This window comes from Teleopsis dalmanni, chromosome 2 (genome assembly GCF_002237135.1).
Source record: "Teleopsis dalmanni isolate 2A chromosome 2, ASM223713v2, whole genome shotgun sequence".
Taxonomy (NCBI): domain Eukaryota; kingdom Metazoa; phylum Arthropoda; class Insecta; order Diptera; family Diopsidae; genus Teleopsis; species Teleopsis dalmanni.
The window spans coordinates 221,578,536-221,598,256 of NC_051847.1; the positions used below are offsets into that span (position 1 = coordinate 221,578,536).

Below are 19,721 nucleotides of genomic sequence, written 5' to 3' on the forward strand. Positions count from 1 at the left end.
AATCTTTAGAATTTATTATACTTTTGTTACGTGCAATAAATTGCATACTCTTCAAATAACATAATGCAACTAGAAAAATTATCATTAATTTGTAATTTTTACAAAATGTACTTATTTTATTATTTTGCATTAATTCTTTGCAATATTCGTAATAATAAATAATTTTTATACAATGTCACAATATAGCCTTCATAATTATAATTTATTTATTAAAATTAAATAATGTATACAAATTATAATTACTTTATTTAATTATATAAAATTAATTTTATTAGCTTATTAAAGAAATAAAGTCCAGCTACCACAAAGTGACTGTGTTTGATTATTTTTAAAAATTATTAAGAATATTTTTAACAAAAATTCTTTCAATGAATGTTAACTTCAATTTCTTAGTTATTACAGATCACCTAATAATATTCAACATAACTTATTACAAATTCTAGTTATAACTATAAAAATATATCTGTACAGATTTTCCACTGTACAATTTTAAACATTTATCAATATCTTCATTATACTAGAGATGAGGAAAAGCGCATGTGCAGCCTTCATAAACATGTATTTAAACTTTTAGTTTATGCTAAATACAGATAATAGTATAAGAATAAAGTACAGATCGGAATAAATTGTTCAAATTCAAACCTTAAGATAATTCAAATTCTTCATTTTTAAATATATAAACTTATATGTATATATGAACTTAGTTATAATTTAGTATTTAATTTCGAATCAATAATCTAATTAAGTAATTTTAAATTAAAACATAGCTATGCTGATTAATGCCTACTATAATATAGTGGATTTCAATACAGAAGGGCTATAATGCAACAATCAAATATATAATAAAACCAGTTTTAGTTATTTTTTAGCATATAATTTGTTTTTGTTCAGTGACCTTTTTTAATGAAATAGACTATAACATCGGGTTGAAATATCTATCCCCTATATTTGCCACTTTGTTCTAATAATGTTGCAAATGTAGATATATATATATAATGGAACCATCGTTCGTGTCTTACGATTGTCATCAAGTAAATTTAATATCTTTATAGGATATCCTGACATACCATGAACATAAAGATATTATAAATATTATTAATAGCTTTTATAGATATCTTAGTCATCTTAGTCATGTTACAAACATTTTTCCATCAATAATGCCATAGATGTTATAAGACTTCTTTCCAATAATTTTAATAATTCTACAATAATTATTTTTTTGATTTGTAAAATTATTTTCACTTAATACTATAGAAGATAATATTGTATATAAAAATAAGTATAAGGCAATATATGAAACTAATAAAGTAATTAAACTAAACCTATGATATGCATATAGTATATATGAGATTAATGAACATAGGTACACAAATTTGTTCATTATAATTATTTTATACATACCTTTAGAGCATACGTTCAAGATTTTGGGCAAGATGAATTCGGAGTGCAAAACTATTAAAAAACAGACCTTATTGGAACACACATTTCAAATTTTACGAATTAGTATAATAATTACATTTCAATATTTGATTATAAAATATATATTCTGTTCTAACTATATACTAATACTACACAACTGTTAGTGTTTTTGTGTTTATATTAAAAATACTGCTAATTTTTGTGTGTTAAAAAATGATTGTCAGAAAAATTTGCAATAATAAGAGCAACTAATGATTATCCATTACCAAATATGTATTGCGTGTAAGGAGTTATTAAGATCATAGAAGAAGACCACAACTAAGATGCATAGATTGTGTCGACAATGATGTAGCAATGATGAGTTAAGTTGAGATTAATTCTAAAGCAGGCAAAAACACAGTGTTAGTTATATAGAAAATAAAATGATGTAATAATGAGGATAAAATATGTGGTCAGCGTTGAATAACGAAATATACGAATATATCATTCAGTGAGAGATTCAATCATTCATAAGTCTATCTTGGCCAAGTTCCTGTTTTTGCAGGATTACAGCTTATCCCAGATTGGTAATGTAGATACATGAGATAGAGTATAGTTTTCTCCACAACTCCAACTAAACTCAGTCCTTATAATATGCCTTCCCACTACACAGTGATCTGTAAGCACCGATACAATAGTGCTGAGCAGTTTACGCTTTAGTTAAAGCAGTTGACTGGCACGTTTCTTCTCCAGTTTGGACCAGATCGACCTTGTGATCTGACAGAAATTTTTATCTGTCCAAGTTTGCTTAGCTATATTTAGATATATCCGAAAAATAATTGTCAAGAAGCAGAATGTCTGCCATGGGAAGATCGTCAAATCAAATAACGGGCAAATATAGCTGTGGCGCTTACCAGAAATTTGATGGCAACTGAGCTGTTTGAGAAGATTACGATAATTTGCAGATGTTCGTTTGATGATTGTCCGCATAAACACGAAACTTTACGTTATCCCAGAAAAGTTCAGTGCTTACAAATCAGGTTATGTTGATAGCCAAAACGTGAACTTACACATTCATGAAATTTCTCGCATAACAAAGATCAAATAGGATGTGTTGTGTGAATTATTGTATCTTCATACAATAATTTGCCTTTTTCATATAAAAAAAGCTTCTAGATTAAACACATATATTGGATCCTATTGCAAAATATATTAATATATACTAATCATATTATTAAGAATCTTGAAGAAACCGATCTATTTTCCGATCTATTAACACAACTATTATGTTAAACAGTCGAATCGTTGTCAAATTACATCATAAAGTTAGAAATACGATTTGATATAATTCATGATTTATATTCATAAATATTTCATATTTTTTTATAAACTATGTAAAACAGTCCTACGTAAGGAATTCTTATTTTAAACTTTTTTATTTTACAATATGTTCAATTAATAATTAAAACGTAAGCATACCTATCGGCTTTGAAATTTTTTAAATAATATTTTTAAGATTCTACATTTCCACTTTTCAAACTTCGCCAACAATTAATATTTACACTTCTATGTTAAATATTTCTAAGTTTCTGATTATGGCCAATGATTATGCTCGACATTTCGCTTTGTAACTTCTTCCTCCGTCAGATTAGTGATAATACGTGCTTTGCAATTTTTGCTACGTTGCTTTGAACAAACCCAGTACTTACGATTTCGTTTTTTTTTGGCACATATATAAGAGTAATCATTTAAAATAAGTTTACGAGCACCACGTTGCCCAAGTACGTATTGAATTGGTTCAACTACTACACCAACATCCTCCAAAAAGTCAACATCTGAAATATAAGGAGTAAAAATTGAAGAACTTAAAGAAAATGGGAAACGAATATACATTTTAATGTTTATCAAATTCTTAAATTACCAAGTAGAGCAAAATTACTTATTTTCATTTTATACATTCAATTTATTTTGTGTTTATTATCTAATGTAATTATAAATAAGCTATCTTAAAAAAATAAATTAATAGCAGTTTCTTTTACATTGAATCATAATCTTGTTTATCATCCAATGGACCATGATTATGGCTTTGGTTTTTTATCATTAATTCACCAGTGGTTGAACAAGTTATAATACGTGCTTTGCATCTATTGTATCGATTCTTAGAGCATAACCAATAAGTTTTTGTTCCTTTGCAGTTGTTTCGAAAATATGCATATCCAGCTAGTAATAGCTTTGGTTTTCCTTTATTTCCAGTCACTATTGTTAAACCACCTTTTTCATATAAGAAATCTGTAAATTAAATAAGAAATATTTTTATATTGTTAGTTAAATAATATCGTAAAATAAATTTATGGAAAAAAGTTGCAATATTTTACACAAATATGTTTTACAAGTGAACTTTTTTAATTTTATAAAAAATATTTATAATTTTATTTTATATAAAATTTTTATTCTCTGTTTTGATTTTTTAACAGTGATTATGTAGTCGGGTAGTTAACTTAATATTGCTTATATCTAAAGTACGCGACGATTTTGATGTAATCACACGGGCTCGACATTTTCTGGATTTTGCATGTGCACAGTTCCAATAGATTCTATTATTATATGTTTTATTTTTAATATATTCGTACCCTTTAACAACTAGCTTAGGTTTTCCTCGTTGACCAATGACATAGAAAACTAGAAGCAGAACAACGGTAACAAATAAATGTAAATGATAAATTACCTTTTGTAATTGATTTCAGATATTTAAATTTAAAAAACATTTTTATATATCATATATAAAATATATCATATATATATCATATAACAAACATACAAATTATAAATTAAACTTTTTAATTAATGATATATATTTCAATTTAAAAAACTTTATTTTTTACATAAAGAACAAAATCGCCTTATATTTTATTTCGAACATAAATAAGAAAATTTTAGATACTACCCCATCTCTTACTAAATTGAAAAGCTTTTAATAGCACATAACATAGATACTAAAAAATGTTATTGTAACATTTTATGTCTCATAATATGCAAAATATTTAATTATTTGCTATTAAGTAAATAGTTGCTTGTTATATAGTATAATAATAATTTTTTTGAACCAAATAGAAATCAAATATTTTAGATTATATTTGTAAACTGAAATATATCGGAAAGTATTTATTATATAAAGCATATTTATTTATTTACATATTTATTTATTTAATTTTTTTATTAAATACGTGAAATTTTCAATACTTTATGATTACATATATGTAAATTCTTGAAGTTAAAATAGCACAAGATTTATATCATATATATATATTTTAAATATAAAAATTTCACATAGAATTTGGAGAAATAAATGTTAATTATATTCATTACGAGAGCATTACATTTATTTTATAAATGAATATTTAATTAAAATAAAAATCGTTTCAGCACAAATACAATTTGAACTTTTATGGATTGATATGTGTGTGCTTCGCATAACGAAGAGTGTAGAGCTCCATGCCTGTAAGAAATTGATATATAATTCAAAATTAATTTAGTATTTAATTACGTACCGTTTACAGTTCTAGTAGTAGCACGTGATTTACACTTAGCACTTTTATAACGTGTACACCGCCAGTTTGTTGTCTGCTTAAGTTTGCGATCAATTATATATTCATAATCTCCAATTAGTAATTTTCTTTTTTTCTTTTTAGTTCTGGTATAAACTGCTACTTGTGGATCATCTAAAAAGAAAAACAGTATTGTTTGAAATTGATTAGAAAATAATATTTGTTAATCAATATTTATAAATAGCATATATTATATAAAAAAATTACAATTTTTCTAATTTTTTCGTAAATTTTATTTATTTAATAAAAAACATTGTATTTTTCATCAACGAAATTTAAACTATTTTGTGATAGCTTATCACAAATCCATTTGCCAAACTTTAAAATTTCATGTCATCGCTCAATGCAACTGATATCCGCAAATTTATTACTATATATATAAATTTAATATATACTTATAATATATAACGTCTATTATCTTTCTAAAAAAAAAAAAATAAACATAAAGAGAAAATATAAACACAATACACTAATAAAAATATAAATCAATAGATGTTTTAAAATCTTGCAACTAAAAATTAACAATATTTAAGCTCTCATAAATATGTTATTTTATACAATAAATATAGAAAGTTAAATATAGAAATCACTGTAATATTATATATTTAAATAACAAATATATATTTATTTACCCTTTCATAATTAGCAGTCCATTTTAAAGACTGAAATTTATAATAGTTCAAATTTCAAACTCTTAACAGTATTACATATGCTAAAATTAAAAAAAAAAATAATTGTACGTTAGAAAACATCTAAATTAGATCAAATTTATATATTGTCTTTCATATTCATATTTTATTTCATGAAAAAAATATTTTAATAATTTAATTAAAATTATAATAATTTTGGCACTAAAATAATTCAGAACTCTATGGATGGATATGTGTGTGTTCCGAATAACGAACAGTGTAGAGCTCGATTCCTGCAATAAACAAATATATTATTTAAGGTTTATTTAGTATTTTATTATTATACCTTTTATTGTCCTAGTAGTAGCACGTGATTTGCACTTTTCACTTTTATAGCGAGTACACCGCCAGTTTGTTGTCTGTTTCAATTTGCGATCCACTACGTATTCGAAATTCCCGATCAATAATTTTTTATTTTTCTTTTTCGATTTCGTAAAAATTGCTACTTGTTTAAAATCTAAAAAGAAAATATTTATACTTTTCATTAAAAACGAACTCTACATTACACAATATTCATAACTTCAATGATTACTATAAAACTATAAAGTTCATTTAATTAGTACAAAACAAAATGTATTTTATTTTTTTAAACAAACTTCAAATTTTCTTTTCGAAATGGCATATAGTTCAATGCCATTTATAAATTAATTCCATAACATTATCATCAATTCAAGTCTGTAATAGAGCTATGATGCATATGAATATAATATAAATAATTTTAAAGAATTTATTTATGGATAATATTTAAGTTTTTAAGTTATTCTTAATAATTATTGAATAAAGTGATATTTTAATAAAATAAAATAAAATTTTTAAAATTTCAATGTTTAAGATATTTACTTTATACAAACGAATCAACTTCATAATTCTTAACTTAGCTTTATAAAAATATTTATTTTACATAAAATAATTTTCTTTTGGTTTGATTCTTTAATAAGGAATTCAAATAATTTCATTTAATAAATTAATCATTAATTTGGTTTAAATTAAACATATATTTTAACCAATTAATTGATCGAAAACTAAGTCTTAATAACGATGCTGTGTGGTTCAAATAACGATGAATGTAAAGCTCCAAGCCTACAAAAAAATATATTATTTAAAGTATATTTGTTATTTTATTACTTACCGTTTACTATTTACTATGTTAGTAGTAGCACACGCCTTGCATTTTGCACTCTGTTTTTATCACCAGTTTGTTGTCTGCATAAGTTTGCAATCAAATTTATATTCTAAATTTCCAATTACTTATTTTTTTTTATTTTTATACTAAAAAAATTACTTTCTTTCAAAATCTAAAAAATATTTACTAATATATATTATTTATTCATACTAATTTATTTAAATTAGTCTTACTTATACTAATTAATATATTTATTTGTACTAACTTTTATACTAATTAATGTATACAAATTAATTTACTTTAGTTATACTAATTAAAACACTATTTTTCAAAGCTTAGTGTCGAATTTATTTAATTATTCGAAAAATTAATTTTTTTATCCATAATTTTTTTCATATGACGCATATTTAATTTAACGCCATTTGTAGACTCCATATGATTATGAGGACTTTGGTGTACAATTTTACCATTATCAGTATGTATGCGTCCGTGACATTTAAACATTGTAGTATATTGCGTGCAACGCCAATACACCTAAAAAAGTTAATGTCTTAATTGAATAACTGTAATAAAAAAGTTCTATTTTAGGCGATAGACATCATCGCTGCGTCTAGGACAACAGTTCAAATATCAAACGCAATAATATAAGATAAATTAAATGGCAAAGCAACAGCAAATAAATACGTTTCATAAAATCATATATGTTATAAAAATTAAGTATGCCTTACCTTTTCCCGGATTTTCTTTTCACGAACATAATAAAAACCCTTGCATGAAAGCTGCGTTTTTCCCTTTTGACTTACAACGTATTTTATTTCGTCATATTTTTCGTCTGAAAATAAAAAATTAAACTTAAATTAGAAAGCACCAAAAATGTTTTATTACATTTTATTTATTGAATAATGATAACATCATATATATATGTGTATATTTGCATAACAAATCGTTTAATACGCTGAAAGTAAAAAAAATGTTAACTTACTTTTTATTTTTTAATAACAAATGCTTATATTACCGTAAGAAATATATTTGAGTATAAAAATATTATTTTTAATCTAGTATATGTATAAAACATGTGCAAAATTGGCAACAAAACAAATTCATAAAAATATTGCAATTTACTTAAATTTTTATTAGAATATATTACTATAAATCAAATAAACGTATCTCCGTGCTGTTTATATCATAATACCATTATCATATGTTGCTCATCATCATTTTGGCAAATCCGCTTACAAAGTAAAACTTACAGTATACGAGTATACGAATAAATATTCTTTCAACAACTATTCCAATTCGTTTTTCTTATCATCAAACTTTAATATTAGTTTAATAAATAATGAGAATTATACATTTAAACCTGCAATAAGCAGAATATTTAAGATCCCTTTTTAATGAATTAATCAAATATAACTAATATACGAACCATTTATTAAATTACTGTATATTTAGTATATTAAATATTAGTATGTCCATTACTTGGCCTAGTCTCCGATAAATTAAATATCCAGAACTCTGTAATTCTTCTTTACGTTGATATTAATCCTGAAGTTTTGTTTCACTAGAAGTAAAGAAAATAAAATTAAAAAAAAAAGCCTATTTAGAATATATAAATATAATAATAATAGTTTATGTAGCAATACATGGGGTTTACTATTTTTTTATTATAAAAATATACTTATTATTTAATTTTCTACATTGTTAGAAATTTATTTACCCTGACTAGAATTTACATCTCTTCGGCACAACTAATACCTTTGTACTTAAGATAAATTTATTTATTATTTTATCTTATATCACTTTCATTTAGTACTGTAGTATTTCTATGATTATGTGGAGTTTCATGTATAATTTTATTATTTTCTGTGTGTAAACGCCCGCAACACTTATACTTTACGTATCTTTTACAACGCCAATACTCCTGCATCAACAAATAGAATATGAAAAATAATTAAGTAAAACTATTTAAATTAATTTTGATAATTTGTTTTAAAAATATTGATATTTTGAAAAATATATTTAAATATTAAAACAAAATTATTTATATTATACCTTGTTTTGAGTTTTGCTATGTCGATAATAAGTAAAACCCCTCCACTGCAGAGAAACCCCTTTCTTGTTAACCAAATAGCATACACTCTTATTCTCTCCTTCTGAAAATATTTAAAATGACATTAAAAATTTGAATTTTATTCAGTATATGTATATAAAAAACAAACATTTAACAAATAAATTTCAATTTATAAATCATTTTTTAATTTTTATTTTGCTTATTAACTTATATACATCGTCAAAATAATTAAATAATTAAATGATAAATGTTAAGTTTCGTTTTCAACAAGTTTGTTTTGTTTTTTAATGTCGAGTATTGTATGCGACCAAAGATGTCTGAATTGGATCTGTTGTAGACACAGTATCTAAAACCTCAAAATTAACAGAACCATCGATTTCAATATGTTCATGTTTAATTGGAGTAACAGAATAGCAATGTTGTTTATTGGAACCGTATTTATTGCGTTTAAGTTCAGCATGTACATGTTCCGCTTTATTTATAATAAACTTAGGAGGGCTTTCCTTTAGCATAGTTATGCGTGCAGGACATTTAATTTTTTTTGTTGCCATTGAACTGCATCTCCAAAGAATTTTTTTCTTATTTTCACTCATTACAAGGAATCGCACACCATTTGCCATTATAGCAGGACGACCTCTTAGTGACTGTGTAAAGAAAATCATAAAATCTTCTGGATTTGGAACCACTTCATTAGCAAGCACAACTGTAAATAATATATAAAAATACATATGGCGTTAGCATATTATAAAAAAAATAAAACAATTATAATGTTTTAAAACTTAGTGAGCTAAAAGAATACAAATAGTACTGGAACAATATTTTACAAAATTTAATATTTATTTTTTTTCGATTCTTAACAAAAATAGTTGTTTTTTAAAAAATGTTAATATTAGTATTGAAGATAATTATGCTTTTTTAAAAAATAAATTAAACAAATAGCTACATGAAATTATATTGAGTTAAACTTTGTTAAACTAGATTCACTACATATCTTATAAATTCTACATGTTAATAAATTCACTTTAGTTATGGATATCTTCCAATATCCTCAGATGCAGCTTTGTCCAATGGTTTATGTTTTAATGTTTCTGCTTCAATTATTCGCTTGTGCAGCGCTTTTCTTTCCTTCCACTGTATGAGCTGACCGTTTGGATGATTTAACATGATAGTGTTTATGTATTTGACGAAAATCGTTAGCATCATATTTATTCATACAAATAAGTACGGGACAACGAATTTGCCTGTAATACCAATGGCATCGCCAAAATAAATTTGTACGATTTTCATTATTTCGAAAATATTTTAGTCCATCTAGCCAAAGTAACTGGCCGCCTCGTTTTGATAATGAAAAATGAATTTTCGGCTGCCTGCCTTTATATTGTCCATGATCTTAAAGAAAAATAATATGTTAATATATAATATTTATTCAAACACATTTATGTAATTCAAAAAATAAATGTTCAAAGCCATATAAATCTAAATGTATATATTAAATAAACGAAATAGTATAACAAATCAGTTTATTTTTTATTACTTTTTAAATTAAAACTAATATATTTATATATACATTGTGTAATACCTTTATACATTATGATATGATCTAATTAACAACTTTTCATTTTGTTTTCAATTTTTCCTGATTTTAAGAAATTAATCTTTAAATGCAGTTACAGTATTTTGATCTAATTGAAGAGAATTTTCACCATACGTATATATTTTAGGTAAAAGCGGTTTTATTTCTATATCATTACTTGTTAAATGTTTATGTTGGTGACATAGTTTTAAATTACATGAAGTTTCGTCATATATTGCTATTGCAGGACATTTCTCCTTATAATAATTACTGCATTTCCAATACTGACCTAATAAAAATATAGAAAAATTATTAATTTAATGCCTTAATGAAATGTGCAAAGCATATACAATAAAAAACATTAATTAATTCTTACTTCATATATTGATTAAAAATATATATATATCAATTATATAAACACACTAAGTTTTACAACTTTATATCAATTACTTATTACTTACGTGATCCTCTTTTTTTGTTACGAAAAAATCGAAATCCATTTATCACCAATAATTTCCCACCGTTTTTCTTGGAATCTATAAAATCGATACGAAAACCTGAAAATAATTACAAATTATTATAATACGTTTCCCATAATCTTATACATTATGAAAACAAAAAGAAAAAAATAATTGTAAAATCAATTTTTATATTGATTGGTTTAAAATCTTTTATTTATTTTTGTTGTTAACGCAGATTTTGATTTTCTACAATTTTTCTGATTGCTAAGCTGTAACGAGTTTTTTAATCTTCATTCCCGATAGCATGATTATGAGTTCCTTTCAGAATGCAACGCCAAGGCTCATTCAAACTAGTAATAGCTCTAGCTTTGCACGCACTATGCCATTTTGTACATTTCCAGTATATATTTGACCCATAAACATTATTTTTAGTGAAACGATGTCCTTCAAAATGTAGAACCTTATTTCCTCGAGCTGTTGTGTCATATCGCATATTGCCCCAATCATCGATTCCCCTACTATCCAAAAAATGGGGTTCCCGTGTAGAAATTCCAGTTTTTACTCGCACTTTATCCGATATTTTTGGTAGAAAACTTTCATCTACATTACTGATCTCAGTTTTATAATTTGTCAAAGCAAATGCAAATGATCTTATTGTGTCTATAATAAACAAAATTACAAAAAAAAGTTGTTAAATTCAATACTTAAGCCAATATTATTTAAAATTTGTTGCGAAAAAAACATTATTTTGTATTTGTTGTTGATGTTAATCAATAGCAGATTTATTTAAAACAAATGATTTGAATATAACATCAGATTTTTCTATATTTCCTACATTTCTTTTTTTTTTAGGAAATTTTCGTAAGTGATTATGTTCAGTTGAACTCTGCAATATACGTTCTCTTCCGTGGGTATCACATGCAGTAACTATTCTAGCTTTACAATAAGTCACATCCTAAAATAATATGTTGAATAAATATGATAAGGAAAGAAAAAAGAAAATATGTGCTTACCTTTTTTGAACAAATCCAGTAAGTGCGTGTGCTTGATTTCCGATTTTTAACATATTTATTATTTCTATGGAATAAAATAGTACAACCACGCTGACCACTTATAAATGTAGCAATTTCTAAAAATAAATAAATTATACATTTTAGTAGTAGCAGAGTAGAAGTAGTTAAAAAAAAGCTTCATTGCGCTCTGACGGTACATATTTAATTTACAGTGCTTTCTCATTTCACATATTTATTTATATATTTTATTACTTAATTTTATAAGGTTAAAAAGATAATGCATACATGTTATCATTTTTGTAATTGCTATTAATTAACGAATCTTAATATCTTTCTTTGCAAATTTCTTTGGTTCTTCTTTTGGCGTTAAGTTACTTAGTATTCTTTTTTTACGCGGAACTCTATGGGGGTGATTGTGATTATAAGATACTGACGCAACCTTATGAGCCCCATCAGTAAAATGAGTTACAACTCTGGCATTACATTTTGTGCTTCCCTAAATAATAAATTTAAATGCTTTCATCGTGTAAATATTGATATTTTAGATAATACCTTTTTAGCACATATCCAGTAAGTTTTAAGCCCACTTTGCCTGTTTTTTACATATGGAAAACCTCTATAAACTAATAAGGTGCAACCACGCTGACCCACGGCAAACGATAATAGGTTTTGTTCATCTGTAAAAAATTAAAAATAAATAAATATGAACAACAAAATATTAAAAAAATACAATAATATAGATTCTATATAAAAAGAATTCCAAAATAGTATATTTATTTTAAGAAATATTTAATTTAAAATATATAACATACATTACAATATACATATTTAAAACTAATTATTTTTATTTTTATTTATATTTAAATTTAATTTCAATAAATTAATTTAAAATGGCATATGATTATGTGTTCCGCACTTAACAACCACATCATGCCTATATTCGTTATCTACAGTAACTACTCGTGCCTTGCACTTATGAACTCCAGCACGGGCACAAGACCAATAAGTTTTAACACCAGATGATTTATTACGCGTGAATGAATAATCTCCAACTTTCAATTTGCGACTTCCACGAAAACCGGTAATATACGTAAAGTATGGGTTTGATCCTGTTAAAAAGAAGAAATAAATTAGTAAAAGTATGAATACAGTTTATAAATAATAACTGCCTTTTTAATATTAAATAAATAACTAGAATTTTTTCATGCATTTTTTTTTTATTTATTCAATTTACATATCGTACATCAAAACTGTGAAATATACTACGATAAAATTTTTGAATTAAAGAATTTATATCTGCTCTTTAATTGTTAGTAGGTAATTTATCTGCTTTAATCGATTTAAGGGAACCATATTTTCTGGCTTTTGTGATGACTTCATGATTATGGTCACTATTTAATACTGTCAAAATGGAACCTTTAGTTTTGACACGAGCACGGCACCGCAGAACTGCAAATTGCGAACACCGCCAGTAAGTTACATCTTCACGGGACACATGTCTATTAAACGTATGCTGCTTTAAAATCAGTTGTTTTGTTCCATATTTACTGACTACGAAAAATGGTTGTTGGTTGTCTATACTTAACATTGCGTCTTGCTTATATCCCTCAAGCCTTCCTGCAAAATTAATATATTTTTAAATTTATAATAAATGTAGAATTTTTATTTAAGTAAAACACATTCGTTGGAAGATTGATTTCAAAAATATATAACTTTAATACCAATAATTAATATACTAAATTCTTACAGTTCAAAATAGTTACATATGACTTTTTCTTATTTTATATATATTTTATTTTTAAAAAATAATTCAAAAACAGATATTGGAAATTTTAAAATGTGATGTCATACGTAGTATTATGCTTTTCGACTTAAAAATCTTTAACTTAAAATTTTATTAAATTTAACACATTTTATGGACACGTACGTATTTACACAATACCTACGTAACGCATAACGCATAACGCAAAAATAGGGATTTTTTAAATCAATATTATGACATATTTTTTGTACTAACACATATAATGCACCAATATTATAATACGAGTATAATTAAACAATAACATATATTTTATTTATTAGCTACTTAGAAATGATAAATAATGCATAATTCAACTAATCTATAAATATATATTGTATATATTATATATTTTGAATTACTTGTTAATACGACCAATTTAAAATGCGTTTTTTGATTATTACAAAAAATGTAATTTTGTAAATGACTTAATTTTTTATAATTTCATGTGTTAGATAAACGATCTAAGCCCGGTAATAATCAAAAAACTTAATAGAGGTATTCACTCTGTATTGCAAAGTCATTGCAAGGTGCACGAAATGCAAAAATGCAAAAATGCTAAACTAAAATTGCAAGAGTGCGAGAACAACTCTGTTGCAGAACTGCAACATCATAATGGAACATGTATGTTTTTGTAGCATACCACATCCACATAAGAAGCAACAGATGCCAAAATATCTCTTTTTTTTCTACCTATTTTGCTTCGTTGCAAGCATATATACAGAGGTGTAGGCTTAGCAAGATTGCAAGCAATTGCAAGAGACTGAATACCCCTAATATATTTTATATTAATATTTACTATTATACAACATAGTTTTATAAAGTTTTAAAAGAAATTATGCCTTCCGGTAGGTATCCATCAGAAAACTTGGGTCCATGATTGTGTTGATTTTTACCCAATTTTAACGATCCATCTGATTTAGTTATAGCTCGTGCACTACATTTGTTCTCAGCGACGCGCTTGCCATTACCATTTGAGCAAATCCAATTTACGGTTGTGCGAAAGCTGGCTTCCTTTTTATACATGTATCCATTGTATACAAGATTAAATCCTTGTTTTTGATTACGTAAATAAAAAATTTTTTGATTCTCGAGCCAAACTCCACATTGCATACCTACAGCAGATATGTTGCATTTTACTGAAATATTAAATTAAAAATACTATTATTATATTCAAGCAAATTTATTTTTAAATTTAATTACGAATTTTTTTAATTTATATTTTTATTTTTCTTAACAATTATTTTAAATTGTTTTAAACAATATTTTTATTAAAGATTTTGTTCATAATACTAAAACATTAAAAACATATATTAAATGCGGTATTAAAAAAATATATATAAACATGATTAAAATTGGATTTGTATCACATCCTTTTAAACGAGAGAGAATTTGTTTGTTTCATGTCATCTCAACACCGTATTTTCTTTTCGGAATAATATGAAATTTTCTGTATAAAACACGGCTATAAACACGGCTATAAACACGGCTTCTTTTGTAACACAAATTACAGGATACGAATATTGCTGATGCTTTCAGGATTCTATTGTTTATTCCAGTTTTAAGAAAACCTCTTCCTACATTAGATAGAAGACTTAGATGTCTAAATACTTGTATACTCTTACTCTGCAATTATAACAAACGCAACAATTAAATTGTAAAAATGTAATAAATTTTTTACATATGTATATTACCTTTACGTAAATTTCGTTTATTATAAAAATAATATTTTAATTAATCATTAATTATTAAAATAGATATCTATTAGATGCAATAAAATAATTCGTAAAATTAAATAAAACTACTTAACAAAATTATAAAACATATTTTTCACAAATAATTGGTAAATTTATCGATAGAATATCAATTTCAACTCTCAATTTAATATTATTTTATGCAATGTACGTCGTAATAAGGGACTTTAATAAAGAGTGAGAACTGAAATAGCGGCGATCTAAATATATTTGGACAGCTTCTTAACTCACAAAGAGTATTTTGTTGATAATTATATAAAAAATGTTTGTATCCAAAAACAATTTTCTTCAAATCCTACAAACACAATTTTTAAAATCCGATTGGAACATGACTTCGGGCTACTATCCGCAACATATAATCAAGAAGACAAAATAATGGTTTAAGGTCAATGAATCTTTAGATTATCATGACAAGCTAAATTTCCCAACCAAAATTTCCCTAATTTTTATTTCTACATATTATAACAAATTTATTAAGACTCAGAACGTTTTCTAAAAATTTTTTGTGTAACTATTGTTTGATAATTAGATATTGCACCTTTGCGTTAATTCCTTTGTGCCAGTTTACTTAGGGTTATCATCTTCAAGCATTGATTAATGTTTATAAATATATGTTATTAATGCTTTTAACTGCAAAAAGTTCCTTATAAAATATTGTATGGTCCTTACAGAGAGGACAAATCATTTGCAACCGAGAGTACGCACATATGCTTCAACTCTGTCATTTGTTCTGGATTCCAAAATACAACAATGTTGTTTGCCACTCTAAGCCTATATGGTTATTATTTCCATTTAGATCTGGAAGCGAATTAAGCATCATAGACAGTGCTGTTCCTAATAATTATCAAAGGAACCGTACTATGTCCGTAAAAACGCGTAGCATAATTCCTTTGATCTCAAAACTTTCTTTTAAGTTTTTTGTTTGTTCATTAACAGTTCATTAACTTTATTGGAGCACTAACATCTTTAATAAATCTGTACAGATATGAAGTTTCATTAATTTTTGATTATAAACAATAACAGATTAATGACAGTGACAGTCTGTAGAACTATTCTTTATTAGGTAGCTTTTAATATATATGCGAGATAAACTGGAAAGACATTATCTGGCTCTAGACATTTAAAGTACACGAAAACCAACTCCTTATGTTCGTCAGATTATTTAGGATAGGGAAGATGGACATCATTTTACGCAATCTGTAGTCCAGGTACTCAGTCGTCAGTGTTTCTCATTTTCCTTCTGTTGAGTGTTTATATTCTAGGTGATATACTATTCGAGAGTATAGTTTAATATAAACACATTTTTAAAGTTTTCCGCATAAGGTCTCTCAGGTCAGTATTTCAAAGCACGTAAAGATAGCTATATAATCATCTGATGAATGATGAATTCTAGCATTAATGAACGGACCTCTAGTTTTTTCGAAATAATGCTAGGTTGTTAATCCATCACAGAATTGTTTTATTTGTTTTTAACCTGTAAGTCTTGAGAAATTTTATATCAAATACATGAGTCATGTGATATACTATACGTTAGCTTTTTGGTCGTTGTTGATTCTAAACTGAAATTAAAGTGCTTGTGATCGGAAAAGCTGACTTTCTCGGACAACTATAAACTTTTAACAAAGGTTGATGATTTTATGAAATCAATAACTCTCTAACTCTATCACTGTTGCATTGGAAACCTTCTGAGTGACGCGAGGAATTATTTTACTGGCCATTACAACTCATTTCGAACTTTCTGGCTCCACTGGTCTTGCAACAGTATCATAGGTTATCAAAATTGTGGCTTGTTTGGTTTTGCCATCTTGGTACCATAAACTTAATAAAACAAGTGTTTTATTCAATTATGGTGCGTTAGAACACATAAATTTTGCACTGATAATCTATTTTTGTAATTAAGATATTTTCAATAACTGACTTAATTACTTTACAAATAAAATGTATTAACTTTTTTTTAACTACATACGACTATTATTTAGAACATATATTTATAAATATTTATTTATTTATTATATATTTATAAATATGAATGCTAACTCTTTTCCAGCTCAACAACTTAAGTCTCTATAAAAGAATTATTCATCTCAAACCCTAATTTGAACACAATTTTTTATTGTCGTAAGAGTTTGATATTTTCAGATGAGTGCAGTTCAGGTCCATAAATCTGTAAAATCATTCTTTTTGCAAAAGGTTGTTGTTACATTTAACGCATATAACCATTTAAAATGAATATTTATTAACTTGAAATGAACTATAAATAACTTGCAATGAAATATGACTATATTAAATATTCTTATATATGAAATCTAATTTATAAAGATCAGTGGTTCGCCACAGTTTGTTATTACAACCTCACCAATTTTGGCGGTTTTCAGCTATTATTGCCAAGCACAGAGAACGCGTAGAACAACTTAATGAAATAATTTAATGCAATATTTATAATGTAACATTTTTTCACTAATTTTTTATAATTTTGAGTTTTGCATTACATTCAGAAGAATTTGGTTTGACATTAAAACTTTGTTTTTCTTCCTCAAAAAAATTTCCATTTTTGAGTTTTGCAGTATTGTACTGAGGCGAGAAAATGGCAAGCTTCGTTTCTATTCATTAGTTTTCATATAATTTTGAACATATACACATTTTACTTTATGACAGAAAAAACATGAAAACACTTACCGACATATTTTACTTGATAAAACTTTTGTGAATAATAAGTTATCTAAATATTTTTGCATTTCACACATTTTTACAATTCTTTACTTTGGTATGCAATATTTCGATTTTCACGCACTACTATTAATTCCACAATTTATTGTATTTTAATCAAAACCAAGCAGTTGTGACTAATATAAGGGCAAAAAAACTGTAAAACTACCGCTAATTTAGTAAATGTAGATTTATAAAATAAAAATTATAAGCAACAATATTTCTCACAACATTTATGCTAGCGCGGCGAAAAAAGTTACTGAAAACAGAAAATCGTAATAGATTTCAAAATGGCCGCAACACACATTTAGGTATGCTTACCTTTCAAACAAGCTTACAAGCGTGCTCTGAACAATGTACATTAACATGATATGCTCTTCATATCCTCAATAAACAGGTTTTAAACAGTTTTTAAAAATTAATTAAAACTCAATTGCAGACTTTGTTGTAAGGGGCCACTTTATTATTGTATATTTATTATTTATTATTATGTGTTCTAGATCATAACAAAAATTATATGAAAGGTAAATATAACTTTTATTTAAATTTTAAATATTTTATCAAATAATATTTGAATTATCTTGTTAACGCATAAAATCTTCTAATAAAAATTTTCCTTGAAATCACTTTAAACTTTCCAAGAGCATTTAATAGACTTGTGTAACAAGTTCACCTACACAATTTAATAAATTGAATTTATTGAAGATACTACAGTTGTCGCGGAATTTAAAATTTGCAACAACAAAACTTTTAGCAGCAGTTTATTGTCAATTTATGCAAAAACCATTGGTTTTAAATAAAGCGTAAAGATTTAAAAATATGTTTAAGTTTTTAGCTGTTACTTTAATTGAATTAAAAATTATACATGAAAAGGCAAGATGCTTATTCAAAAGTATTATTATATGCATATTAATACTTGTTGTCCATATTCACTACCAACAAATAAATATTTTATGCTGCCTATAAAACAGCTGATGAATTCTATGATTGATTGATAGACAGCAATCTTATATCAGTTTTAATTTTTATACACAAACCCACCTAAAATTAATCTTAAAATCTATTTTGATTTATTTGGTTTTTATTATTCGATTTAGCATGGCAAATATATCATATGTCATGAATGTGAAGTGCATACTTCATAAATTGTCATAATTTATTGTTTCAATGCCCAAAAATTATTAATAACAATTTTGTCTTTTTTACGGGCTAATTGGTCAACAGTTAAATAATAAACTTTTTAAAAAGTATTTATTTGTTTTAAAAAAATTTTAATTTAACCGATATTTCGACTATAATCTATACTCATCATTAGGGTACTATAAAATTTTAATATAATGTAACAATATTTTAGTACATATCAAAAAGAAACAATTACAAAATACATTAACATCGCAACATGAATTATATACATATATGTATATAGAAAACAATTACACAATATTTTGACAATAAATATAAAAATAACAAATATAGGAGAGATATATTTATCCTCTTCCAGATTTGTTGAAACTGATATTATACACCTGA

General features: G+C 25.3%; 1 protein-coding gene across 15 annotated transcripts in view; it reads right to left on the minus strand.

The window, feature by feature from the left end:
- Window positions 1-2,976: 2,976 nt before the first annotated feature.
- LOC119677739 (modifier of mdg4) overlaps window positions 2,977-19,721 on the minus strand; it is a 41,054-nt gene continuing 24,309 nt past the window's right edge. Inside the window, exons 5-7 of one of the 15 annotated variants that reach the window (XM_038089203.1) lie at window positions 10,921-11,016; window positions 10,638-10,748; window positions 9,848-10,275 (exon numbers count right to left, since the gene is read on the minus strand). In XM_038089203.1, coding sequence (XP_037945131.1) covers window positions 9,980-10,275; window positions 10,638-10,748; window positions 10,921-11,016 — 503 coding nt within the window. In that variant the 3' untranslated portion in view covers window positions 9,848-9,979. Of the gene's footprint in view, window positions 3,234-3,418; window positions 3,688-4,616; window positions 4,895-4,946; window positions 5,118-5,829; window positions 5,926-5,978; window positions 6,150-8,299; window positions 8,377-8,553; window positions 8,737-8,867; window positions 8,969-9,133; window positions 9,590-9,847; window positions 10,276-10,521; window positions 10,749-10,920; window positions 11,017-11,134; window positions 11,581-11,985; window positions 12,050-12,218; window positions 12,430-12,485; window positions 12,611-12,818; window positions 13,043-13,160; window positions 13,551-14,573; window positions 14,871-19,721 lie in introns of those variants that run through there. The other 14 variants (XM_038089213.1, XM_038089221.1, XM_038089222.1 and 11 more) reach the window with 14 other exon arrangements.